The following is a 24,858-nucleotide window of genomic DNA, read 5'->3' on the forward strand; positions in this document are numbered from 1 at the left end:
TATGTAACCGTTGGAATTATTGAATTTACTTTTCTGATGCACTTCACTTTCAGAGAATTAGAGAGCCGGTCGAATCGAGCGGCTATTTTGGAGCGTGCAGCCTCATTGTTTGCTGAACAAGACGAGCCAAGGCTTCAAGTGACAGATATGGGCAAGCTGTGAAAGCGTCGCCGCAGATGTGAAGGAAAGCTGCGCGAACTTCATCCTTCGAGGATGGAAGCTGTGAAATAGAATAAAACACAAAGTTGCGTGAATCCGTGTCCAGTTATGGTGCTGTAGATGCCACCAAACCGTAGGATAGAATTTCTAAGAACACCACATGCGTGCAATGAAAGTAATTAAATGGAGATTGTCTGTGCGCTGCACAATTGGATGGACATAGTCATCCTCTATGAACTGTGCGCGTTACGACATAAGGAGCTCTCAGCAAACCAGTATTTTTTCCAGCGCACAAAGTACCAGGTCCCGAGTTCGTTTGAACCTTTCCGCTCCACAGAGGCGACATGCTGGAGAAGGCTCGCACAGCAACCGGCCGCTCGTTCAATGGGGGCACGTCCTATCATCTTTTTTAACTTCCGTTCCGCTTCCTTACAGTTCTCAAAATGCATCGGAAGCACCCAGCAAGCATCAGAGACAGCACACAGAATTTCCTTGGTGTTATGGTGTGGGCAGTGCCGCGGCTTGGAACGATCATCCACCTCCACCGTCCATTCGTTCCTAACCAAGCGTGTGATGATATTCGGGTCCAGATCTTCGACCCGCCCATCGTCTAGATGTATTTTGGGCGGGGTGTTGTCGGCCTGCGATTCATCAGAAGAGGACTCTTCTTCACGGAGGCTCGACTCGGCTGGGTCGGAGGTTTCTTCCACCACGATGACGATGTCACCTGCGGGCGCATCAGCGCAGGTCTGGGGGGTAGAACCATGTAACCTACTCTGATCGTCAACATCAACCGTAGATGCTTCTTCTTGATCATCGGCGCCCTCTGTTTCGACTTCAACTGGTTCGACGGCTCCAGTAGACTGGCCGGTGGGCTCGCTCTGATTGTCTTCGGAGGATACTATCGTCTCATGCGCTGGGAATCTTCAGCTTGCGGCCCGTAACTGTGTGAGAAAGGCTTACTGTGCTCTGTCTTCTCCTCCGAGGATACGGCATCCCCTGATTCATCTGTGGCATGTCAGTATGCTGTTGAAGAAACACGAAACCCGGCGGTGCTTCTCACCTTGTATGGTCTGCATACCCACACTTTCTCCAGCACCACTTTGGGATTCGATTGAAGTGTCACTGTCACGCCGGACACGTCGAGAGTTGATGCGCTTTGCGACATACGGGTGGTCAGGAAGCGAAGCAAGACCAGTTGCCTTGCGCTTGCTGCGTGTCATCGCCATTGTTGAAAAAAGTCCACTGGGCCGGCGGATGTGGGAAGAGGATTGCGAGATGGGTCCAAGGGGAAAGTGACTCGTATTTATAGCCTGTACCTGAGCTCGGCCACCTGACTTCCCCTCCTTTGCAAGGCCATGACAATCGCAGGCCGAACCAGCCTATCATTTAGTGTAATGATCGAAAGTGTCGCTGACAATCCCGGACTGGGCAATCCTAGCTCAAGCGAGCCCTAGAAATCAAAGCAGGGAATTTGCAGACGACAATGGCTGGTTGCAGGATGGAAAATTGCCGGCAAACGCGTTCTTGCTGTGCCTTTCATCTTTTCGCTGGTCCACGAAACGATTGTGCGATTGTTTCGGGTGTGTGCAGAAGAGAACCTCGACGGCTTGATGAGAAAATGCGATAAACTCGACAAAGCAGAGATCCTGGGCCATTTCAAGATGGACACCTGTTGCGATCCCGTGTACCAGTCATTGAAAAATGTTGTGACCCGTAAAGCGGGTAGCGCGCCTCCTTCCTGTTTGTCGACCTCATGTAGTGGTGAAAGAGAAAATTCGACAATTTCACTTTCCAAAAATTGCAATTATAACATAATATTTTATGAAATTCCTGTTGGATCAAAAATAGCACTGATTCTCAGTGTTGAATGTCCGTAATATCACTGCCGAAAGGATCTCGTAGTTTTATCTGTGCAGCAAGATCAGCTCAGCTTCAATTTTGTAAGGCCTGGTACCACTTAACAATGTACTGGAATAAATGTCATCAGAGATAGCTTATATATCATTATTTTCCCATGACCAACCTTTATGTATAACTAATGAAGCCATGTCAACAAAGAAACAGAAGAAATGGATTACTATATTATTTATGCTAAAGTCACCTAGTAACTAGTTAGTTATCATGTGATTTCTACATCTGCGCTTACTAATCGCGCTGGGGCATGACGAAACCATCTACCATTGTCACATTTTGAGAATTTACAATTTTCGAAGAATATTTTACAAAATGCCCGCATAATATTAACGATGGCACAACGTTGCTGGTGCTCAATATTAACAGTCTCACAATATTTCTACGGAGAGAATATTATAATTGTTTCAATGTTATCTATAGAACAACATTGACGACGCTTGATGTTAATTGTTGAAATAAGTGATAGTAATGTGTTCACTGTGATGGTTGGATTGATTAATCTATTCTCTGGTCGAGGGACCGCCTTATATATATATATATATATGTGAAACCCACAACGGTCTCAGATCCTATCACGTGTTCCATCTAGAGTGACAATGACTCGATCACAGTCACCGTGATATTTAACACTCCCACTCGATGGCAACCCCCATCAAGGGATGTCAGCGACAATTCATCACGGTTGCAGTGGGCCCCATTAAAACCTTTTCAAAGAAAAAACCTTTTTAAGGAAAAGCTTTGAAGAAGGAAAGGGAACCCTTTAGTCTAGTCATTGTTGTCACTCAATGCCAAGCCCTTTCCGGAACCATTCAAAGCGATCTCGCGCAAGGGCTTGGTGAACCCATCAGCAAGTTATTCTGCAGTTGGGATGTACTTCAGTTCGGCCATTCCGGTATCTTGTAGTTCTCCTTGCCACTTTCGCTGGATATCCATATGTTTCGTGCGTGAGTGGTATTGCGGATTTGAGGCCAGAGCAATGGCTCCTTGGTTGTCACCGCAGATAATTGTTGCAGCTTTCCCTTGACTCATATTCAATTCGTTGAGGAGTCTCCTCAGCCAGACCGCTTCCTTAGTTGCTTGGGTCTGTCCGAGGAATTCAGCCTCACAGGTCGATAGCGCAACGACACTCTGACGCTTGGATTGCCAGCTGATCGCTCCGCTCCCGATGTTGAAGAGATATCCGGCCGTCGATCGGCGCGTGTCCCGGCATCCGGCCTAGTCTGCGTCCGTGAAGCCTTTCAGCATCTGGGGATGGCCCTTGTATGCGAGTCTGAGGCCCTTTGTGCCTTTGAGGTACCGCAGGATGCGCCGTGCGAGTTTCATGTGCTGCGGTCCGGGGTTTGCCAGATGTCTGCTTGCCATGGAGACTGCATATGCTATGTCCCCCCTCGTCCCAAGCATGATGTACATGGGCGAACCTATGATGCGCTGATATCCGGTTCTTCGGCCTGGAGGGCAGCTGTGTCCTGGGTCGTTGTCTGGCAGTGGTGAGGTCTCGACAGGCGTGCTGACGGGAGTGCAATCGCTGATTCCAAATTGGCGAATCACCTTGTCGATGTAGGCCTCTTGACTCAGGTACAGTATCCGATTTTGGCGATCGCGCTGGACTGACATCCCTAGATAGTAACTGCAGGGCCCAAGATCTGCCATCTGAAAACGGTTCCTGAGGGCTCTCTTGATCTTCTTTATCTCTGCGATGCTTGGTCCTACGATCAGAAGGTCATCGACATACACCGCGATGTACATATTGCTTCGCACGAAGATGCCGAGGTCAGCGCTGATCGGTTCAAAGCCAAGATTGCGCAAGAAGTTCGTGAGCGTCTGATACCAGATACGGGGCGCTTGCTTCAAACCGTAGAGTGCCTTTTGAAGCTTGCAGACCCTTGGGGTGTCGTCGGTCATGTGGTGAGGCTGTTCGACGTTGATCTCGTGGTCGCCGTACAGGAATGCGGTCTTGACATCCATCTGTTCGATCTCGAGTCCTAGAGCAGCGCCGATTGCAAAGATCGCCTTGTAGCTCATTGGCTTGACAACCGAGGCGAAAGTTTCGTCGTAGTCAACGCCCTCTTCCTGCGTGAATCCTCTGACCACCCATCTTGCCTTGTGGCGGATGACTTCTCCGTTTGGTCCTCGTTTGATTTTGAAGACCCACTTTCCGCTAAGCGTCCGTCAGTCTTTGGGAGGCTCGACGAGCTGCCACGTCTTGTTTTGTCTGAGTGAGTTGACTTCCTCAAGCATTGCTTTTTCCCATTCGGGCCAGCTTGCGTCGTTCTTTGCATGCTGGATGATTTTTGGTTCAAAGGGTTCTGTTTCCTCTGCGGCCATGGTTAAGAATGTTGGGATTATATTCGCTTCGGGTACGCTCATCAGTGCAAGGTTTTCCTCACTATCGTTGAGCATATCCTCCGTGCCCCGTGGGTCACGAATCCTGAGTTCAGGGTGTTTTTCTAGTGCTTCTGGCTGCACGACATGAGTTGATTGGTCAAGTTGGAGTTCTGAATTTTCCAAAGCTTGATATAACTGAGCGTTGCCCTGTTGCTGGTCGTCGCCGGACAGTGAGTTGTTCCTCTGGAGACCATCTCGTGCAGTGCCCGAGGGGGATCCAGAGGTCTCACTCCGTGCGAACGACAAGGTCCTATCTCCCTGTTCAGCAGCGGTGGGCAGCGAGTCATCGTCACTCGACTGCGCTCGTTGTGCAGTGTTGCCCTGTTGCTGGTCACCGCCTGATGGTGAGTCATCTCTCTGGAAAATGTCTGGGGTCGTTCCCGAGAAGGATCCAGAGGTGTCACTCCGTGCTGGTGACAAGGTCCTATCTCCCTGTTCAGCAGCAGTGGGCTGCGAGTCATCGTCACTCGACTGAGGCGGCATCCGCTCTGGTGGTGCCATCGACATCGGGCGTCCAGAGGCTGGTACGGATGCGAGCCGTATGCTTACAGATGATTGGTTCAGTAGTCCTGTCGTCTCGGTCCCCCCTGCGGCAGCAGCCGTTGCCTCAGGTAAGCCGTTCAGTCTGGCTCCCACGTCTTGTCTCGTCTGCGTGGGGGGAGTTGTAAGGATTGCATGGAATTCAGCATTTGGAGTCCCAACGATTCTTCCGTTCTCCAGCAAGATACGGTAGTTGGTGCTACCTTCGTATCCCAGCAGGATGCACGGTCTTGTTCTTGACTCTGTTAGTTTCTTTCTTTGGTTTGGTGGGATCAGGTATTCCCCCCTGGACCCGATCACTCTCAGTCGCACAACTCATCAGGCAGAGGCGCATCACTCTTTCAATCTCGGTTTTTAGCTTATATCCAAGTGAAGCGCGCTTAGATCATGATAAAGGGTGGTTGGATCATCGAAGGGGACATGCAGTTGTACATTCCCCAGGCCCGTGGTCAGATATGGGTATTCAAGCCCTCTTGGATCATCACATGGTATTCCTGTACAATAGCCGACCTAGCAAAGCGCGTGGCATTATATTTTGATTTTTCTTCATCATCAGTAGGGATAACGTTCGATTCGACGATCTGACGATAGAAAACAATGTCCCGGGGTTCAGAGAGAAGATCCTCCAATTCTATACGCAGACATTGTGGCCGGCACGGTGATCAGCTAAGGTACGTAAGTTCGCATTCGAGATCGAAACGCATTCTCTGCATCTCATAACTAAGCATTCCAGCGGTCCGTGCTTGTTTCGTCGTATCCCGCTCCTTCCACCTTCGTTCTAATGATGTAGTCTTGAAAAGGAATCCGAGATCCTGGATTTCCGCTCGCTCGAAGTCAATAAAAATCACCTTTTCATTCTCTGGGTTCCAGAACATGTTATGGGTATAGGCATCGCAATGACGAACCCCGAGCTTGTGAATTGCTTGAAGCGACTCCTCGGCCGCCCGAAAGAGACGTTCATGGTCAATATCAGACCGGTGAAGGGGAAGTCCAGCATGGCTGAGAAGAAGGAGATGGGGTATTCTTGCAATTCCATCATAGAATAGCTGTCGCTGGGAAAGATCCAGAACACCAAGACACACGGGGACGTGTCGTCCCTGTATGGGGAGAAGGCGCTTGTAAACAGCTTCCTCCTGCTGTAAATATTGGGTGAAATTGGCTGGAAAGCCTTTCCCCACCAGCTTATACCCATATTGAATAAGGACGACCTCGAACAACGCCCCGCGGGAGCCATGAATGTGGAGAGATTCACATCCAGCGGACTCGTATGCACCATAACGGCGGTTATCCTGGTACGAAAGCCTTTTGTGAAGGAGAGATACAAATTCAGATAGACCGATCGGATGTTTGTCAGTGCCATGGTCGGCAACATTGGGGCAATCCTGGTCCAATGGCCCTCCTTTGGAGAGTCCGAGGAGGCACCGTTGGGTGCAGTACGGCCGCGATCTAATCTGGCTGGTGGAGTTTCTTTCGGATGACGTCTTGCTGGAGCGAGCGGGGACCACAACCATAACGTTGGCTGAGCGCCGTGGCGCTTTGCTTAAGGAACCTGTCGGACCAGAAGTATCTTCATCACTGCTGTTTGCAGGACTTCGCGACGCCTGAGGTGGGTTACATGGCGACGAAGGACGAAACAACGGAGCCTTCTTCGCCCTTGTGACGATAGGAGAGCGCTTGAGATAGTCATCTCGACTTTCCCGTTCTGGTGTGTAATCCTGTGTAGACACTGTCTGTGGGGAGGACAGGATGGTCTCATCCTGATAGACGAGACACCAGCGCTTCAGTCGAGACTCCGCCCCATCTCGCCAAGACTGGGGATACGGTTTCGCCTGTAGTGCCCTGAGCGTGAAAGCAAGCACCTGACCGACGGCAGTTAGATGAAGCCGGTTGGGTTGATCAGTTCGGTCTGTATATCCGTTGGTGTCTCCCACATCGTTCTTTGGGGTCGAGAGGTAGTAGAATACGGTACTTGGATCCAAACCCACGTGTAGGAAGATGAAAGCTTCCCCGGTGCACACATACCTGTATCCTACTCCGGATTTGACCATGTAGGAGAATGCCTGAGTGATTACAGCGGCCATCTCACGGCGGCATGCAACCTCATTGGGCTCATCTGGCCTGTGCACAATCACTTCGTCCAAGTCCATTTCCTGCAGGGTAGATTCGATCGTCGACTGCGGAAGTTTATGAGGGGCCTTCAGCTCCACGATATATACGGGAACATTTTGACCGTCTCCTTTGTTATATACACAAAATTCGTCAGCCAATGAGCGAGATGACTGTGGTGTACTGGCGGGCGTGGCATCTCCGGTGCCAGTCTTTCGGAATTTCGCTGGCCGCGAGGGTTCGCCGGACGGGGCAGCTTCAAGAGACTCTTCAGTTAGGGTATTTCCATGATTCTCAAAGGTGATCGCCCCAAGCAATTGAAAGCGCTGCCGGATGCGCTCATCTGAATATAGCTTCGCAATTACTGAACGGACGGGCCGTGTGAGGGTCTCATGCCGGAACTGTCGAAGATCTAATTCAGATCCTGTTTTCTCGGTACGCAACTCCGCCCCGGATTCTGCTAATAAAGATAGCGATTTGAAATGCCGATTTTGAACAAAATTCGAGTCCATAAGACCCTGCCAAATTTCCTCTTGTTCTGCCCCAAAACCCAGCCATTTCCGAATTTTCTCTGGTCGAAGTCTGCCAACTGGGTTCGCCAGATCACCCTTTGTCGAGTCTTTAGGGTGTCTAACTGTAAGGCCAAGGAACAAATGGGTATGGCATGCGTCAAGAAATTCGAAAATAGTGGTTTTCTGTTGTAGTTCTTCTTGTAACTTCCTCTGTTCCCTCTCTTCTTGAAGATTCTGTGCCGTGCTCTGCAACTCCTCTTGCGTTGCGTGCAAACGTTGTTCGGCGTCTAGCCGCCGCTTCTTTTCTTCCTCTCGTAACTTGGTTTCTTCCTCTCGTAACCTCTTTTCTTCTTCTAAAAGGCGACGAAGGGCTGCAGCTTCTTCGGACATCCTAATTTTCCTTGAGCCTTTATCGAAAGCTCAACTGTAATAGCTAGTAGTCGTCGGCGGTCATTTCGGAGGCTCAACACAAAGATGGATCGCAGTCCGACATTTCAACTTGGGGATGTAAGTACAGTATCTAAATCATCAAATTTCGTGAAAACAAACTAGAGTCCCAAGTTCCTTTCAAAGAGCAAAGATGCGCCCCACGAGCGCCGTCATTAGATCGGTCGGAATAACCTTAGCCCGGATATTCAAAAGGAAAGACTGATGGAGGACTTGTATGCTTGTCATTCACTAAGCTACCTAAAGGGGAATCTCGGCTAATCTATGTGGGTCACGTGAGCGAGGTGCTAGTTGGATTACCTAACACCCCCCCATGCAACGAGCTCCAGCAGCGAGCGAGAGCCACAAAGATCCAAAGCTTCCAAATCTCTCAAATCCGCGATAAAAATAATTACAGAATCCAGATTTATTCCTTCTTTAGGCTTAGCTCCGTTTCGCCGCGATACCGTATTTTCGCTGCCTTCACTGATAAACCTCCATATTTTCCTGTATCAACTCGTCACCCCTATCGCGCTCACGAATTGAGCGTAGGGATCCATTGCAAGAGCCTTCGTGAGCCCGTCAGCTTTATTCGCGTCGGTTCCAACGTGCTCGATTGAGATTTCGTCCTTTTGAACCCAGTCTCTTAGCATATGGTGCCGAATCTCAATATGGCGTGCTCTTCGCGTTATAGCTTCAGCTTTGGCTAAGTCAACCGCTCCCTTGTTGTCAACACTTAATTTTGAGCTCCTTAGCTTTGCTGAGCCTTCGCTAATCACCCCGGCGTCTATCAACAGGTCGTTGATCCAAACTAGTTCACAAGCAGCTTCGCTAGCTGCCAAATACTCCGCTTCGGTCGTTGATTTCGAGACGGACGTCTGGCGCTGTGATCTCCACGATATTGGAGCTCCGTTCATGGTAATAATGTAGCCGCTGGTGGATTTGTACGCAGGGTCGGCTCCAGCCCAGTCAGAATCCGAACTGGCCGCCGGTTTCAAGCCTTCAGGATCCATATCCCTTTTGAAGACTATTCCTTTCGATTTTGTGCCCTTGAGGTAGCGTAGGATCTGCTTGAACGCCGCCCAGCTTTCCCTATTGGGCCTGCTGTTGAATCTCGCCAGATAATTGACTGCGAATGCAATATCCGGCCTCGTACACGTAACTAGGAACTGTAGAGAGCCCAGGCCTTTCCTGTAATTCGTAGGCGTAGCCTGCTCGTCAACTCCATCTTTGAGGGTCTGATCTGGCGCGAATTCGATGCTTATTCCTTTCTTCATTGGCGTTTTGGAAGGTTTACAGTCTTCCATTCCATATTCAGTCAGTAGATCCTCGATATACTGTTCCTGGTTCACAAAAAGGTCTCCATTCGGCTGCTTTTGAACCCGCATGCCTAGGTAACGGCCTTGTTCCGTAACCTCCTTGATCTCGAAGCGTTCCTGAAGCTTCTCGATGAGCCATTCTATTTCGGCTTCGTTGGGTCCCATTATACGGCAGTCGTCGACGTGTAGGGTTAGGTAGATTTGCTTCCTCTTGTGGTAGAGTAACCCCGCATCGTATGGAGAGATCTGGAATCCTAGAGATTTCAGATAGTCAGTAGCTGCTTGATACCAAAGCCTAGCAGCTTGTTTCAACCCGTAGAGTCCCTGGCGTAAGAGCCCTACTAGGTTACCCCGCCCGTGCTTGAATCCAGTGGGTAGTTGAACGTATACACGTTCGTCCTCTGGAAGAGTTCCATTTAGGAAGGCTGTCACGAAGTCAAAGACTCTGACCTTCCAGTTCTTGGCTGTTGAGATAGCAAAGAAGGCTCTCGTTGTAGGTCCACTAACAACTGCTGCGTAGGTCTTCTTGTAGTGAACGCCTTCTTGCTGTTCGAATCCACGTACGACCCAACGGGCTTTGAATCGTACTGTGCCACCCGTGTTGTTGAGCTTCCTATCGAATACCCATTTGCCAGAGAGGATCTGCATTTGGGGTTCCTTCTCGACTAGGATCCAGGTGCCTTTCTCTTGTAATTTGGAGACTTCAACATCTAGAGCCTCCTTCCAATAAAGCCACTCTTCAGAGCGTTTGGCTTCGGCGATGGATTTTGGTATATCTGTACGCGTACTGAGCACTGGAAGCTCAGCTCCATTTGCCTCTTCTTCCTCCGTAGCATCCGAGAGGATTTCTTGCTCTTCGCCCAGGTATGTGGGCTCTAAAGCCTCTAATTCGCCGTCCGCGAGCTTCTTCATGATTTCTGGCTTCTCCTTCGCAAGGTAAGCTAGTAGCTTGTGTTGCCAGCCGTTCAGTGGATCTATGTAATCGTACTCCTCCGGGAGTTCAACGTATTCGGCTTCGGTTAGCGAATTCGTAGGGGTTTGATCCAATTTCTCGTCGAATATAACATCTCGCGAGATCATTATACTGTTCGTTTCTGGGTCCCAAAGCCTGTAGGTGTGCATGCCACGATATCCTACAAATTTGACCTTCTTGGACCTAGGTTGGAGCTTCGAGGATTCGTTCAAAATCTTCACGTAGGCGTCACATCCCCACCTATGGACCCATCTGCAATGGGGTTGGTGACCCGTCCAGGCTTCAAAGGGTGTCAACGGCTTCGTGTTCTTGCATCCGTATAGAGGCACTGAGGTAGGCGATAGATTCACCATCATGGAGACTGTGGCGAGAGCTTCGCCCCATAACTCATTGGGTAGTCCTGAGTCTATAAGTACGCTTCTTGTTCGCTCGCAAAGAAGTCGTATTCCTCGTTCACTCGTTCCATCTTGTTGAGGTGTATATGGGCACGTAATCTCCTGTTGTATACCCTTGCTCCTGTAGAATTCAGCCAGTTGTTGGCTCGTCAATTCGGGAGCTCCATCGGACAGTATAGTGCCGACCTTTCGTTCGGTAGACACTTCGATCATGTTGATCCAGTTCTTCAGGGTTTCTGGGGCTTCTACCCGCTCCTTCAGGAGGTAGATCCACCTGTATCGTGTGGCATCGTCCGTTATAAGTAGGAAATACTTCGCTCCGCCGTAGCTTGGAGGATCGGAGTCTGTGGATAGGGTACGGCCGCCACCTGCAATATCAATAAAAATTTTAGCTCCAGGCTTTGTAGAGCGTGTTCTAGGTTCGAATGGGTTGCGAGCTTGCTTAGCTTTAGCACAGGTTTCACAGAACCCTAGCTTCTTTACTCCCTTTATTCGCATTGCCATTCTCGGATCTCTAGCTAGAATAGCTATATCGTGGGCGTTGAGATGCCCCCAGCGTTTGTGCCAATTGGCCATCGTATCCTCCTTGATTTCTGGCGTCTTTGCCAGGTGATTCGGTGCCAAAAGCGCGTCATCTTTATTCTCTAGAGTTGCTGTTACATAGCAGGGCTCTAGGAGTTTTGTAGGTACTGGAAACGCGTATGCCAGTAAATTGCGTATCCTAGGTGTTCGTAGGACTAGGATGTCATCCTCGTTAAGCACAGCTTCGAAGCTCTGTGTTTTATCTGCCGATTCTAGTAGGAAGACGTGTTCTCCGTCGACATAAAGCTGTTCCACTGTAAAGCCGTCTCGTATAAGCTTCCCAAAGCTTATGAGGTTAACCTGGAGGTCAGGCACGATTCTAACCCCCCCAATGCTCAATTCTCCGTTGTCAGTTTGGATACTGGCCGTGCCAAATCCTCTGGTGACTGATTTCGAACCGTTCGCCATAAGCAGTTGTGTTGCATGGCTCTTTGGGTCCATTTGAACTAGATCCGTACGTGAGGTCGCGTGGGATCCGGCTCCAGAGTCAAGGATCCATCTGTCTGTGGATTCGCGCGCTTCTCTCGTAGAAAAGGCTGCTTCGTGAACCGAATGGATCTTGTCCGTTGCAACCGTAGTTGTTTCCTTGCCTTTGCCTTTAGAGTCTTCCTTAGGCTCGTTAGGCTTCGAATTCTTGTTAGATTTGCAAAATTTAGCCAAATGGCCAGGTTTGCCACAAATATAGCAGTTCCAGTTCTGCAGTGAGCTCTTCTCTGGATTGGATTCGGAGTTCGTATTCTTATAAGACTTTTGGGGATCCGAGCTTGTTGCATTTGTATTTGGCTTTGTAGATCCACCTTTCTTCAGGTCTTTCTTGGGGATTCGGTGGAGGATATCCTTCAGTAGGCCTTCCAAATCCTTCTCCGGTAGGTTCGTTCCGCTCTGGCATGCCATATCAAATCGGTTCTGTATGAACTCTCTCCATCGGGACGTAATGTTCATCTTCAAGATATCATGTAGGGTGTGGTCCAGTTGTTTGAACCCTAATCTCTCAAATTCCCCACGGATTGCTAGGAATCTCTCTATATAATTCCTTTCTGAGCCAGCGGATTGTGGTGTCATTCTTACTAACTCCGTAAGTAGGCTTTCCCGCTGTATCTCAGGTCTCTCTTGGAAGGCTGTCCTTACAGCTTCCCAGAGTTTGTAGGCACTAAGGCTATCCGATTCCTCGAAGTGTTCTCTGGCTTGTGCAGATATTGTGCTGTCGATTAGGCCGTGTAGCCAATTATTCTGAACATTCCAGTATTGTGAAATCTTCAAGCGCTCTGGCCGTGGTGAAGTCTCTTGCCTTTCCAGGATAATCTTCTCAACACCTACTTGGCGGGCTACCTTTAGGATGGCTTTGCTCCATGCTAGGTAGTTGCTGGCTCCAGCCAGGGTCATAGGCTTCTTCACCGTCTTCGTGATCTTCGTGAATTGGGTGATTGCTCTGCCGATTCGCGTATTTGTGTCTATAAGGTTGCCGACATATTCTTCTAGTTCCTCATCAGAGTCTATTTCTCGGTCCTCTTCTTCTTCTTGTTGAGCTTCGTGCTCTAGGTTCTCCTGCATCGTTGCAGGTGCGTTTGCGGTGCTTGCTTGGCCTGATAGGAGGTTCACTTGCTGTGCTAGCTGTTGTACTGTCTCCTGTTGCCTTTGCATCGACTCCTGTTGCTTTTGCATCATCTCCTGTTGATTCAGCATCATTCTGCGCAACATTTGGAGTTCACTCTCCTCCCTAGGCTCCTGCTCGTCGTTTGGCGGGCTGCCTCTGAGCCTACTCGACCGCCTAAGCTCGGTTTGGGGTGTAGGGAGGTTTGTTGGAGCTTCCCGGTCGGGAGTTCGGTGCTCCGGTTCGTCCGTACGGTTCACCATGGCTTTGGCGTTGCCAGGTGCTCGATTTGCTTGCTAGGTGCGTTTAGCAGGCGTTTCGCTCACTCTCTGGTCGCGTGCCAGAAAGCTACAGGGTTCAACTCGCTCCCCAGCTCGGTGCTAGAAAGCTACAGGGGTTGCACGTATAGGAGGCGTCTATCTCAACGTACGCTCTCTCTTGTGCTCGTAAAACCTCGTTATCCACAAGGATAACCGTTCAGGATGTTGATCGTAAGCTTCAATATCCAATTGAGCTGTAAATCAACCTTATACGCTTGCTCTTCAGCGCAAAGGGCTATAACCTGATGGAGGACTTGTATGCTTGTCATTCACTAAGCTACCTAAAGGGGAATCTCGGCTAATCTATGTGGGTCACGTGAGCGAGGTGCTAGTTGGATTACCTAACAAAGACCACTATCTACCTCGCAGCACTCCGTACGCACCCTCGGGATCTCCCCTCAGAGCATCACTGAATTCAGTGCTGACCCAGCCCGTGAAATCTTACTTGGTGTGGAAGTGTTGGCGAGATTGGAACACTGGACCAGAGAGAGGTTTGACTATTGGGAGTTCCATACTCCGTACAACTTCATCTTCATTTCAAGGCTGACAAGACAAACTGCAGGCATGGATGCTTTTCCCCACGATTTCCAACAGCCGCTGAGTTCTGGAAACAAGAGCGGCTTGATATTGAAGTGGTATGAAACCGCCCATGTCCACAAACCAAAGAGTATGCTCATTGGAGAGTATGGAATCCACATTTGCAGCGCTACCGGAGGGAATACCAGGAAACAGGAAATAGGACTGAGCTGGAAAGAACAACGAATCAGGATAAATTTTGGTTGCTGTCAGAAAATTGCTGATCAGGGCGGACCCTCCGTTGTCCACTCGCGTAGATTTCCATTCCTGAAAGCCACGTCAAGCATCATGCCTTCGCTTACCCATCTCCGTTAGTGGACTTGCAATATGTCACATTTGAAAAATGGCTGCTGCATGTGGGTATAGCCTCGGAACCCATGACCTATAGAGACGCCTGGGCGCGCTGCCAATTTCAGGGTCTTCATCCTGCCCTTCATCTTCTTTCCTCGATTCCTGCGCTCACGCTCAATGAGAAACCCCCAACCACTCTATTTTGCGGTGCGTCAAACATGTTAACCAGAAATTTTATCACTTTTCTAACCCCCAATGCCTTGTAGTAAAGCTTCACGCTGTCTTCGAGCTTTGTTACCCCGATGGACCAACCAGGACAGTATTGCCCGTCTGGTTCAAATGCGAAACTCTCACTCTCTTTGCGACGCTCAGCGTCTGCGCCGTCGATCTGTCCTCGTGGCGATACCCCCACCAAACAGCTGGCAGCGATCGAGCGTCTGGAGGAGTTGCATTATGATGAAGTGGCAAGATTACAAGCGACATTGAGCGGCCATGCCAAGGAGCTTTCTTATATTCGTTCGAGATTGGCAAAGGCAACAAGCGGGGCAAAGTTGAGAAAAAAGAGCGCAAAAGAACGAGCCCAGTCACGCGATGCCGAAATCATTTCTCCGAGGGAAGAGCTCGCAAACCAGAAGCAGTGCAATAACACTATCAAAAATCGGGCAGCCGAAGCTGAGAAGGCCATGGTTGACATGCAACAGCATGGCAACTACTTGACACTCCAGCTAAACAGTAGCGTGGCCAAAGGGAACAACTTGCGGTTCGTATCAATCATCTTGGGGAGACAAACACGGCGCTCCATGAGAGGAACAAAAATGCCGCGAAGCAAATGCAAGATTTCAAACACGCAATAAATGCGAAAAATAAATCCCTGATGGATGCTATTGTCCGAGAGGGAGAGAGCAGGTATAGCACTCATCCAGCGCGACTTAGAACGCGCTCGATGTCAACAGTACGGCGCAGATCGATTCCCAGTAAGCACATCTCACGCCGCGCGAGACGACAACGCCATGCGCGCCTTGACAACAAGTGAACCGTCTACAACAAAACTTGACGGGCCTGGCGAAGGTCGTCGAGCGGCGCGAGACATGCACAGAGGAGCGGCAGCGGCAGCACGGATAATAGATCAAGGAAAGGGTGCAATGACATCTGAGATGAAGATATCAAACCTCGAATCTCAAAACCTCGCACTCTTAGCGAGAAGCGATGGTTCATCACCACAAGATCAGCTCGGTTGGCCGTTCCCGCAACGTGCTCAACCTCAATTTCACCCTTGTTCGCCAAATTGCGGATTATATGGTGGCGGATCTCTATATTCCGTGAGCGCCTAGTCAGGGCTTCTGCCTTTACTAGGTCAACCGCTCCCTTATTGTCAATTTGGAGCTTTGAGGTGGGTAGGGGTCTAGGGGCCTGGGTAAGAATCCCCGCATCGAGTAGTAGATCGTTCAGCCATACAAGTTCACACGCGGCCTCAGATGCACTGATATACTCGGCTTCAGTAGAGGACTTAGAGATGGAGGTCTGCCGCTGTTAAGGCGAGCGAGGTAGTTAACCGCGAACGCAGTGTCAGGCCTGGCGTTCGTAACCGAATATTGAAAACTTCCAGTTCCCTTCCAGTAGTTTGCATGGGTGAATTTGTCATCTAGGCCGGGATCCTCGCCTGGGGTAAACTCGATCTTCATCCCTTTATTCATTGGGACTTTGACGGCGTTACACTTCTCCATTCCGAATTCTCTGAGGATCTCGTCAATATAGCATTCCTGGCTGATGAATATTGAGCCGTCTGGTTGCTCTACGAGTTCCATCCCTAAATAGGGTGTATCAGAACGACGTCTTTGACCTCGAATCTCTTTGAAATCGCGGTTCAGGTCTTCAATATTAGGACCCGTCATTTGGCAGTCGTCAACGTGGAGCGTCAAGTATAAAGCCCTAGTCTTGTGGATGAGCATTCTGGCATCGTAGGGACTGACGCGAAAGTCAATTTCTTTGAGATATTCCACCGCGGTGAAATACCATAGTCGCGCTGACTGCTTCAAACCATACAGGCCCTGGCGAAGCCTTCCAACTAGCTTGCCTCGGTCGTGTTTAATTCCGCTCGGTAGTTGTACGTCGACGACTTCTTCAGGCTGTTGAGAAAGGCCGTAACGAAATCGACCACCTGGGAATCCCATCCTTTGGCAGCCGCAACCGTCATAAGTGCTCTTGGAGTGGCCGAATTGGCCACTGCTGCTTAGGTCTTCTTGTAATGGCTTCCCTCTCGCTGGAGAAAGCCCTTAACTACCCAGCGGGCCCGGAACCAAATGGTGTTGCCGCCCGGGACTTCCATTCCCAGCTGCTCTTCTTCCATTGTGTATACGGACTTTTGTTGAACTTAGCAAGACAGAACATATACCTGCTTGATAAATGAACATCTACCCTTGAAGGATATTACTTTAAGAAGTTTACTCTAGCAACCTCAGATCTTGACGAGTCCTTTCATGCCATCACCAGTGCTTTGAATTGTTTTCGGAGTAGTCGCATGTATGGAGGAAGAAATATAGTTAGCTATGCAAACTTCGGAGGTTCAAGTCCTTTGTGCTTTCTGGGAGTTCCCATCACTTGAAGCATCCCCTTGACGTGTGACTGGAACTCGCCTTCCAGAAGTTTAGTCTTTCTAAAATACATCTGAACCAGTTTCCGTAACTGTCCATTTGTTTCTCTTGCCTGCTGTAACTCTCTCTCTAGTGCTTGGTTTTTCTTCTGTGCGGTTTCTGTAATATCTCTCCATTGACTAATTTCATCGTCTAAACTATGGCCATTCTGGTCCTCAAGTAAAGGTGCAGTAGGAGATGGTTCCTCGTCGGAATTCGGTTGTATAATTGGCTCCAGGCAATCAGGGCTACCGTCGTTTGCGGGGACAGCATAAAAGGCCTTTCCGACACCGTCACGTAGTAGTTTGAATGTCCGGGTTGAGTGTCTGCTTAAATGCTTGGTGAAAAGCATATCAAGATGAGATGGTGTGGTTGTTGACTTTTTCCGGATTCTCCAACGATAAGGATCGTGGCTTGCCGGCATAAGCCTAATCTCGTCCGGCGGTATTCGAATTCCAAGTGTATCCTCTTAAGTTAATGTGTTAGCGATAATGCATCATGGAAGGTTGGTTAAACATGCCAATATGTTTAGAGAGCTCCTTACGGCATTCCCGCCTTAGATCAGAACGCTTTGCATTTGCCCTGGTAGACATTTCAGTAGTGTGATTTCAGGTAGTGTGGTTGAAGGCGAAAAGCTCTGTATGTGCATAGCTGTACACTGCGGATTATGGCATTGGGAAAAATCTACACTTGTTACTAACTTAAGAGTGAGTTCAAAAGGGTAAGCGGTTATTGCTATGGCGCTAAAACCTTAATTCGACAGTTCGTCAGATCTGCAGTTCCAAGTACACTAACTTGCCCATCTTTACTTAGACTCGCAATCTCCCTTGGTTTCAAATACTGGTACTATGACTTTGACCCATACATCTCTGTATACCAATCCTTCGGCCATAACCTACTTCGCCATGGCGGACAGCGTCAGGGTATCCTTATTCTTACCAGCACCAGCTGCTCTCCGGCCTCTCCACAGTATTGCCAGGAGTATTCTATACAGAAACTCCTAGGCCATCTCGAACTTTCCCCTGAAGTACAGACGGTACTCCCGCGACACATATGCCAACCGCTCCCACCTGCAGCACCTTTTATACCATTTGTGAATGCCGAGGCGCCCATCTTTAGCTACCTTTCCTGTTTATGCATATATTTTGCTAGTTGAATTCTGGATTATATGCTAAACTCAGTGCAGCATTATTATGGCATAGTTTTTTCTTCCTTTGCTATCTTACCAAATGTGAGGCGGTTTGGTGGCTGAATTTTTAAGTTTAACTAGTTGGACCAATGATATCTGTTATTAGTAGCGCGCGGCTCTTCAAGCGGGTTTAGGCGAGCGGGTACAACACCCGTTAACCTAAAAAACCTTATTTAGACGACCTTGTAACCACAAGCGCTTCTCCCCGGTTCCATCAGTGCTCAGATCGAATTTGATACAGAAATTTTAAAGCACGCCGATTCGAGATAGGACTTTCTCCCCACTATATAACCATATCAGACATTCTCATCGCCCATATCATTGTCATGCATGTACGCAGCGCGTTGGCACATTCGGACTTCCTCTTCCAACATTTTGATCGTTGCATCCGCAAGCTTTTGAGCCTCGAGGGCATCAGATAGTTTGTCAATAATCTCGCCTCTAGTAGCCAAAGACTCGGCATGTGTCTCTTGAAGGTGTTCGTGCTGCTCTGCCAGCTGCTTGTGATGTTCATCGAGTTGGTTGTATCTCTTAAGGAGTTCATTATGGGCGATTTGTGTACGCTGATTCGTCTCTCCGGCTTTATTCAACAACCTCTCAAGGTGGACGATATATTGGGCATTTTTAGACTCCCGCGCGAAGACCGCCCAGAGGTAACTAATATCGAGAACAACTTGTCGTGAAGGGACCTTGAAGTACAGTCAGCAATAATAGTTGGGCTAGAAGTCCGACAATTCTTACATGCTGGGTGGTGATAGCCTGATTTGCTGCCATTGTAGGATAACGTGTTGGACGTAAGTTTTACTCCGCTGCTTGAAGATGGTTGGTGATCTCGTATTTATATTCGGGAGCCACCCATCCACTGATCATGGTGTCTATTTATATCTTCCAAAACATTTGTAAACGCTTCTCCCCCTACGAAACGCAGCATCCCCCCCCCGGTTTGTCTACCGCATTAACTCATATTCCCACCTAATTCGCCAGACGATCGGGTCCTGATGCTGGGAGAGCGATTCCTAAGCCAACGGCTGAGTGCAATCTGCAAGGAGCATTTGTAGTCGACATGTTTTGGACTTACCTCAGTTTGTTCAGAGCCATCGGATTCATGAGCCGACTTATCAACACCGTGCTTTTGAATGTACTTCCACTGGGATCTCAGAGGTCTTTCTCCTCGTTGGCGATCAGGGTCGACACGGCTGTTGAAGAGCTCCGTTATGGTTCCCCGTGAGTACTATTGGGCTACCAAAGAGACAAGATAAGTTTTTCCCACTTATAATACCGCTTGTTGTGACCGGACGCCATTCTTGACATATGATTGGAGGAGTTAATTTTTCGGTAGGAGTGTTTGGCTGGTGTCTCTTGAGAGAGTCCTGCTCGGCAACTTCCGGGCTATGAATAGATTATATTTTCAGCATGCCATCCTCCATTTGTGCTGGAAAATTCACAGAGTTCTGGAATAGACATCCCGTCCCCAAAGAAGTACATGCCACTGACCAATGTTACTGGTTCTATCTGTGATGCTTCCCTGTCACCCAGTTTCTCGGTCTGACCCACTCATCGAGAGGCGGAGTCTAGTAAAAATCCGCCATTGCAACCGCTTCCCTCAGGGAGGGGGCGAAAACCTACAAACGGGAGAAATGCATATTTGATCCATAGCGGATTGCATATAAACCCGCATCAGGCACTGGATTTGTTGAGAAATCTCAGATCAACTCGAAGTGATACTTTACAAGAATCGCTTTTTCAAGTTTTTTTTATACCATCTTCCTCTTCGCGATGGAATACATTGACAAGCTAACCGATGAGGAGCTCGAGGAACTCGCAATTCAGCTGGGTAACGCTCCAGAGGAAGGTCTAGGCGTCCCTTGCCTTGACCCCGCTTTCCTTGATCCAAACTTTGATTTTGGCGGCACGGCTTTTTCAGCCGGAGCTGCTGATCCCATGCTTCCTGTTATAGAAGATACTGAAGTTCTTGAGAAAATCGAGGTTCCGGATCTCATTACAGAAACACCTGATATCTCACTGAAAGAGCTCTCACAGAGGGTTGAGAACCTCTCTGAACAGGTTCAACTCCTAACAACTGGGTAGGCATCTATTCCCAAATTTGGGACAAACTGTTACTTTACTAATGAAATCAGACTTCAGAACATGGATGAGTAAATACTTCAGTCGTATTCCAGTGATCACATACTGATGCCTGTAGGGAAATCGCCCGGCTGACGAATTATATCAAGCAACTGCAACCCTTCCTAGAGCATATTGGAGAAACCGTCAGTGATTTGTCAAACCAGAACTGATTTTTGGGAGTTGGGTGGCGATATGTTTTGTTTTCTTGTGTCTCTATTATCCTTGCATCCTGGCTGTCTCCTTTCCTGAAAGAGTAATGGCAAGGATAAAGTGCCCAGTTTAGCGCCGACCATTGCATGCCCCCGCATCTCTCTTTCATCATGTGACGCTATAGTCTCATTCTGTTATTCCAGCAGGTACTACTGGTATGATCAAAATATATCCTGTGTTCATCTCCTATGTCGCATGTTAGTTAGACATTTATTACCACTTTCTCAGTCAACAAACTTCGCGGGTGTGTAGAATTTCTTTTCAACTCCCAAACACAATCATAATCTGTACTAATAGATATTCCGCCCTTAGGAAAATACCTATGGATAGTAATCAGCTCCGACAGGCAAGCACAGAAAAATACTAGTCACTACATCAGCATGCTAACTTGACTGGAAAGCAAGGCCCCCTCCGGCACCGAAACTCCCTCTCAGGATCCGCAAGGTTCCCAAGTACAAGGATACCGTATCAATCCCGCCGCGCAAGAAGCCTTAAATAATTTAAAGCATACCCTCGCGACCTATCGTTATAGCGAGGCCGATAGGAAAAGGTTGATGGAGTCGGTCGAGAGACTTGAGCAGCAAAATGCCAAACTGCATACGATGGTGAAGGAACAGCACAAGTATTTGGAAGAACTCGGTCGTGAAGTGCAGAAAAAGAAGATGCCAGAAGAAAAGTGATTGTGAAATAATGTATAGATATACTAAATTCACTAGCTACTGAGTTACATACATTCTGATAGCTGATAAAACTCACATAATGGCAGAAAGATATAAGAAATCAAACTGGACACTCTACTGCTTCGCCTCCGGCTCAACGGAGGGTGATTGATAATTTCCTGGGGCTAGAAACGATGGTGGCGTCAATCAGGTCGGGCGAGATGTCGGTTGACGCTCGTCAGTCCTGCCACCACTTTGCTCAGGCTGTCCGGGAACGCGGCTACTTGATGATGATGCTTGGGCGCCTCGATTGCCACTATGCTGGGCCCGTCCGGCAGCACGGCCGCTCGATGCGCGCATGTCAAATGGATCTGTTGGCTGTGGCGTTGCCTGGGACCCCTCCAGCAGAAGTCGTCGCGTCTCCAATGGACTTAGGCTTGCACTCAAAGTCTCTACTCTGCGTTGATTCCGGGGTTGCTGACTGCGAGATGACTGTCGAGCTCCTAGCTGCTGTAAGATATTGGCAACTTGCTGCGACGAGTCTGGTGCCCCGCTAGTAGCCCGGCGCGGTTGAGGAGACTGAGATGACTGCTGGGCTCCTAGCCGCTGCAATCGATTTAAGATCTGCTGCCGCGAGGCTGGCGCCCTGCTCGTAGCCTGAGGCGGTTGAGGGGTCTGAGATGGTTGCTGGGCTTCTATCTGCTGCAGAACATTTAAAAGCTGCTGCTGCAAGTCTAGTGCTGTGGTAGGAGCTTGTTGCTGCATTGGAGGCTGGCGCCAACCTGACCGTTGCTGCGCAGGGGCTGGCCTTCCAAGTAGTTGCTGCTGAGGCGCAAAGCTGGATTGCTCCGGCGGCCACCTCTGTAGCAGTTGTTGGTCCCAGGAAACCGGCTCCTGGTATGGCGCGATGCCCTGCCATCGCAGCGCTTGTCGCAGCTGATTATACTGTCGTTCCGTATTTCTCCAGTAAGTGTTATCCGGTCTTTCCTCAAGAAGATTGCCACCCAGGGCAATTTGATTCTGGTAGTTCTCTTCTTGTTTTCTGAACATTAAGTGAATAACTTTATTCACTTCACTTTCTGATTTTCGAAGAAGCTGGCTGAGATTGCCTTTTGGTTCATATCCAATGTGGCCATCGCGATATAGAACTTCGACCACAACTTTGGGATAGACTGTTCCCCGGGGCCCTGGTGCCAATGCTCCGACTGGGTCTTCCTCGCTGTTCTCGTCGATATAGGGAGCGACGAGGCCGATTCCAAGGATATCACCACGCTGGAAGTAATACTCCTCAGTCCGGTCTGTCCGGAGTCGCCCGCGTTTGGTCGAAGTCATCTGTGGGAGGGTATCTTTATTAAAGCTATGAAAACGGCCCGGCTCAAGTCTAGCTGTTACTGCTCCGTTGTTTTCGTAGGCAACAAACACCTGGAAGCCCGTCGCGCCGGCGTAATTCCAGGCTAGAACAGTTCCATCAGTTGCGGTCCCGTACTCATCGCGAATGTCTTCATTTATAAGGTCCAGATTTGCAAATCCTTGGCTAAGGGCGCCTAGATCGAGTGTGTTGCCATCAGATTCCTGATTACGCTGAATGCCACGGGGCCCTCGGCTTGTAAGTGCCTGAGTAGCAGCGGAATTACCGCCAGATTCCTGGCTATGCCGAGTGCCGCTGGGCTCTCGGTGTACAAGAGACCTAGTAACAGCGCTGCTTCCACTAGTAAAACTAGCATTTCTGTCCGCACGGAGAGACTGCTCGATACTATCTATAGGGATATTATACTGTCGGGCAAGATTTCTCGCTATGTTCAAAGCCTCATCAGCGTTGCCGGAAGCAACTTCGGTATGGAAATCCTCAATGAGTGAATGCAGTGCATCAACATCAAGTGTGCCAGTATCGAGATTTTGAAGGAGGTGGATACCCATCTGGTTATCCTGCCTATCAAGAGATAGAGCATGGCGGAGACAAAAGCGAACTTGTTCACGCACTGATGGGGGGGCAGGTTGGGTTTCAATCCCACCTGGGGCTGCCTGTTCTGGCTCCGCCATGGAAACAGAGCAATTTGAATTGCGATGTGTTGAAATCTCAAAAGAGCTATGCAAGAGCTTATATGTGAATAGAATGAAAATCAAATTGCCAAACTGAACATCTGCCATTTTGACAAATCGGTCGAATTGAAGAACCCCCCATCTGCATAAGTGACTTATTATAAGTTACTCCTTGCCTTATCATGTTGCAGAACATCATCTCCGCCAACAAATGAGAGAACCCCCCTTCAAACCATGAACCAGATTCTGGAATGGAAGTGACTATTTCCCTCTTGCTATTGAAGATGTAAAAGGGGGAAAGGCGAGGTTCAATCATCCTAACTACCAAGTGAGTCGCACGCTCCTAGCGTGCCAAGCCGCGCTAAAGCACATCCTAGAAAGGTCCGCTGATATTTTTGCTTATTCAATCTCTCAACTCAGCTTAGGTTTATGGGGGAAATGGAGTCGCTTTTACTCTTTATGGTCATTGATCTAGCCCAAGTGGAAAAATGCAGTTGCGGAAAAGGTCCTTAGAGTACCAAAAAGGTGGGCCAAGACCAAGACAAGGCGGAAGAATATGGAAATCAACGCAAGAGAAAGAGAAATGTGTTTAAAGAGATCATCATTGACACTGCTCAATGAAACCTAGGGATAGAGCTTTGATGAGGAGGAAACATTGGCAATGCTTTTGGCTCTAAAGAGATCAAAAAGATGGTGAAAGCAAATAATCTCTTTCTTATCGTTGAAAGGGATGGAGACTGTCTAGCAGGCAAACTTGAAACTGCTGGAAACTCCTTCAAACCTCTTAACTTTACTTCGCCAACAAAGGCTGGAGAAGAAAGGTAGATATTAAACTGTCTACAGCTGAGGATATAACATGCATGCAGATGCCATGGAGAAGGATTCCTCCGACCAGAGACACTGTGCTTTGACCCGTACATTCCACAGACTACGGATTCGAATCGAAGTGACAAGCCAAGAGAATTGAAGAATGGTATCAGCTACTGTTTTTGAATACCCTCCGGATGACGACATGGCAAGTAGTCTATTTCCAAACTTGGGATAATGAAATTATGCCAAAGGTATTCTTTTTCTGATGGTCAAATAGTACGATGGCACTCTGTGTAAAAGAATGTATCCACCCCCGGGCGGAGATGATCCTCTCGAGTGGCTATTACAAAACACGATATCCGACTGTCACGACTTTGGCATCCAGCACTCCAAAAAACAACTTGGCAACAGAGAGAGTCTCGCTTTGTTAGATTCACAGGAGGAAAACATGGAAAAAGTACTACACGAACTCTCGGATATCAGAGGTCGAATCGAAACACTCCAGAAACAGAACACGACGCTTGAGGAGAAAAGTGCGATGCTTGAGGAGCAAAATACGGCGCTTGAAAAGAAAACAGCGGCTCTCCAGGACAAAGTAAGAAGCACACTTGACTGTATAAAGAGCAACTACTGACCTGATTAGCTTTCAGCCTCAACAAAGGTTCGTATCGGAATACGCCATGGGGTTTTGGAGGATAGGGCGAATTTCCAACCGGCCGGGAATCCACAAAGACAGAGAAACCACAAGTATTCGAAATGAGATCGCACACGGTGGTGATATCATCGGCGATATCATGAGACAATCCAATATGCCGAAGAGCAGAAGTTGCCATATGTCACTGAGTATAAGAAAGGTTTTCAACAGGCCTATACGATATCGTTCGACGAAGCCTTGGCCCGAACCCCCTCATATCCCCAAGAAGCCATCCGAGTATTTGACACCTTGGCCTCAGTTAGCGAACTCCGCGGTTGGAAGGGTGAAGCAAAACGAAAATGCCGACGGAAGCTTAAAAAGCATGCTGCTAAGATTATTGATGCGGCATTGAACACCAAGGAAGACCAGCTACAAGCACGTTTTGGGAAAGGAGGGGATTTGCGAGT

General features: G+C 48.8%; 9 protein-coding genes across 9 annotated transcripts; 4 read left to right on the plus strand and 5 right to left on the minus strand.

Moving 5' to 3' along the window:
• Positions 1 to 389: 389 nt before the first annotated feature.
• D8B26_005365 (uncharacterized protein) lies at positions 390 to 1,388 on the minus strand (the record flags this gene model as incomplete). The annotated part of the gene is made up of 4 exons (XM_066124811.1): positions 390 to 886; positions 935 to 1,075; positions 1,123 to 1,167; positions 1,223 to 1,388. 4 exons carry the CDS (start codon positions 1,386 to 1,388, stop codon positions 390 to 392), a joined length of 849 nt encoding a protein of 282 aa, XP_065980892.1.
• Positions 1,389 to 5,663: 4,275 nt separating this feature from the next.
• On the minus strand, positions 5,664 to 8,009 carry D8B26_005366 (uncharacterized protein; the record flags this gene model as incomplete). The annotated part of the gene is made up of 1 exon (XM_066124812.1): positions 5,664 to 8,009. One exon carries the CDS (start codon positions 8,007 to 8,009, stop codon positions 5,664 to 5,666), a length of 2,346 nt encoding a protein of 781 aa, XP_065980893.1.
• Positions 8,010 to 14,394: 6,385 nt separating this feature from the next.
• Positions 14,395 to 14,946, plus strand: D8B26_005367 (uncharacterized protein; the record flags this gene model as incomplete). The annotated part of the gene is made up of 1 exon (XM_066124813.1): positions 14,395 to 14,946. The coding sequence occupies one exon, from the start codon at positions 14,395 to 14,397 to the stop codon at positions 14,944 to 14,946; it is 552 nt and encodes a 183-aa protein (XP_065980894.1).
• Positions 14,947 to 16,636: 1,690 nt separating this feature from the next.
• D8B26_005368 (uncharacterized protein) lies at positions 16,637 to 17,315 on the minus strand (the record flags this gene model as incomplete). Its single annotated transcript, XM_066124814.1, has 2 exons — positions 16,637 to 17,190; positions 17,267 to 17,315. The coding sequence occupies 2 exons, from the start codon at positions 17,313 to 17,315 to the stop codon at positions 16,637 to 16,639; spliced, it is 603 nt and encodes a 200-aa protein (XP_065980895.1).
• Positions 17,316 to 18,207: 892 nt separating this feature from the next.
• On the minus strand, positions 18,208 to 18,685 carry D8B26_005369 (uncharacterized protein; the record flags this gene model as incomplete). The annotated part of the gene is made up of 2 exons (XM_066124815.1): positions 18,208 to 18,600; positions 18,653 to 18,685. The coding sequence occupies 2 exons, from the start codon at positions 18,683 to 18,685 to the stop codon at positions 18,208 to 18,210; spliced, it is 426 nt and encodes a 141-aa protein (XP_065980896.1).
• A 1,002-nt stretch (positions 18,686 to 19,687) lies between these two features.
• On the plus strand, positions 19,688 to 20,071 carry D8B26_005370 (uncharacterized protein; the record flags this gene model as incomplete). The annotated part of the gene is made up of 2 exons (XM_066124816.1): positions 19,688 to 19,995; positions 20,050 to 20,071. The coding sequence occupies 2 exons, from the start codon at positions 19,688 to 19,690 to the stop codon at positions 20,069 to 20,071; spliced, it is 330 nt and encodes a 109-aa protein (XP_065980897.1).
• A 365-nt stretch (positions 20,072 to 20,436) lies between these two features.
• D8B26_005371 (uncharacterized protein) lies at positions 20,437 to 20,928 on the plus strand (the record flags this gene model as incomplete). The annotated part of the gene is made up of 2 exons (XM_066124817.1): positions 20,437 to 20,445; positions 20,653 to 20,928. The coding sequence occupies 2 exons, from the start codon at positions 20,437 to 20,439 to the stop codon at positions 20,926 to 20,928; spliced, it is 285 nt and encodes a 94-aa protein (XP_065980898.1).
• A 186-nt stretch (positions 20,929 to 21,114) lies between these two features.
• D8B26_005372 (uncharacterized protein) lies at positions 21,115 to 23,055 on the minus strand (the record flags this gene model as incomplete). Its single annotated transcript, XM_066124818.1, has 1 exon — positions 21,115 to 23,055. The coding sequence occupies one exon, from the start codon at positions 23,053 to 23,055 to the stop codon at positions 21,115 to 21,117; it is 1,941 nt and encodes a 646-aa protein (XP_065980899.1).
• Positions 23,056 to 23,999: 944 nt separating this feature from the next.
• D8B26_005373 (uncharacterized protein) lies at positions 24,000 to 24,391 on the plus strand (the record flags this gene model as incomplete). The annotated part of the gene is made up of 2 exons (XM_066124819.1): positions 24,000 to 24,008; positions 24,035 to 24,391. 2 exons carry the CDS (start codon positions 24,000 to 24,002, stop codon positions 24,389 to 24,391), a joined length of 366 nt encoding a protein of 121 aa, XP_065980900.1.
• Between the last annotated feature and the right edge of the window lie 467 nt (positions 24,392 to 24,858).

This window comes from Coccidioides posadasii, chromosome 3, assembly GCF_018416015.2.
Source record: "Coccidioides posadasii str. Silveira chromosome 3, complete sequence".
Classification (NCBI taxonomy): domain Eukaryota; kingdom Fungi; phylum Ascomycota; class Eurotiomycetes; order Onygenales; family Onygenaceae; genus Coccidioides; species Coccidioides posadasii.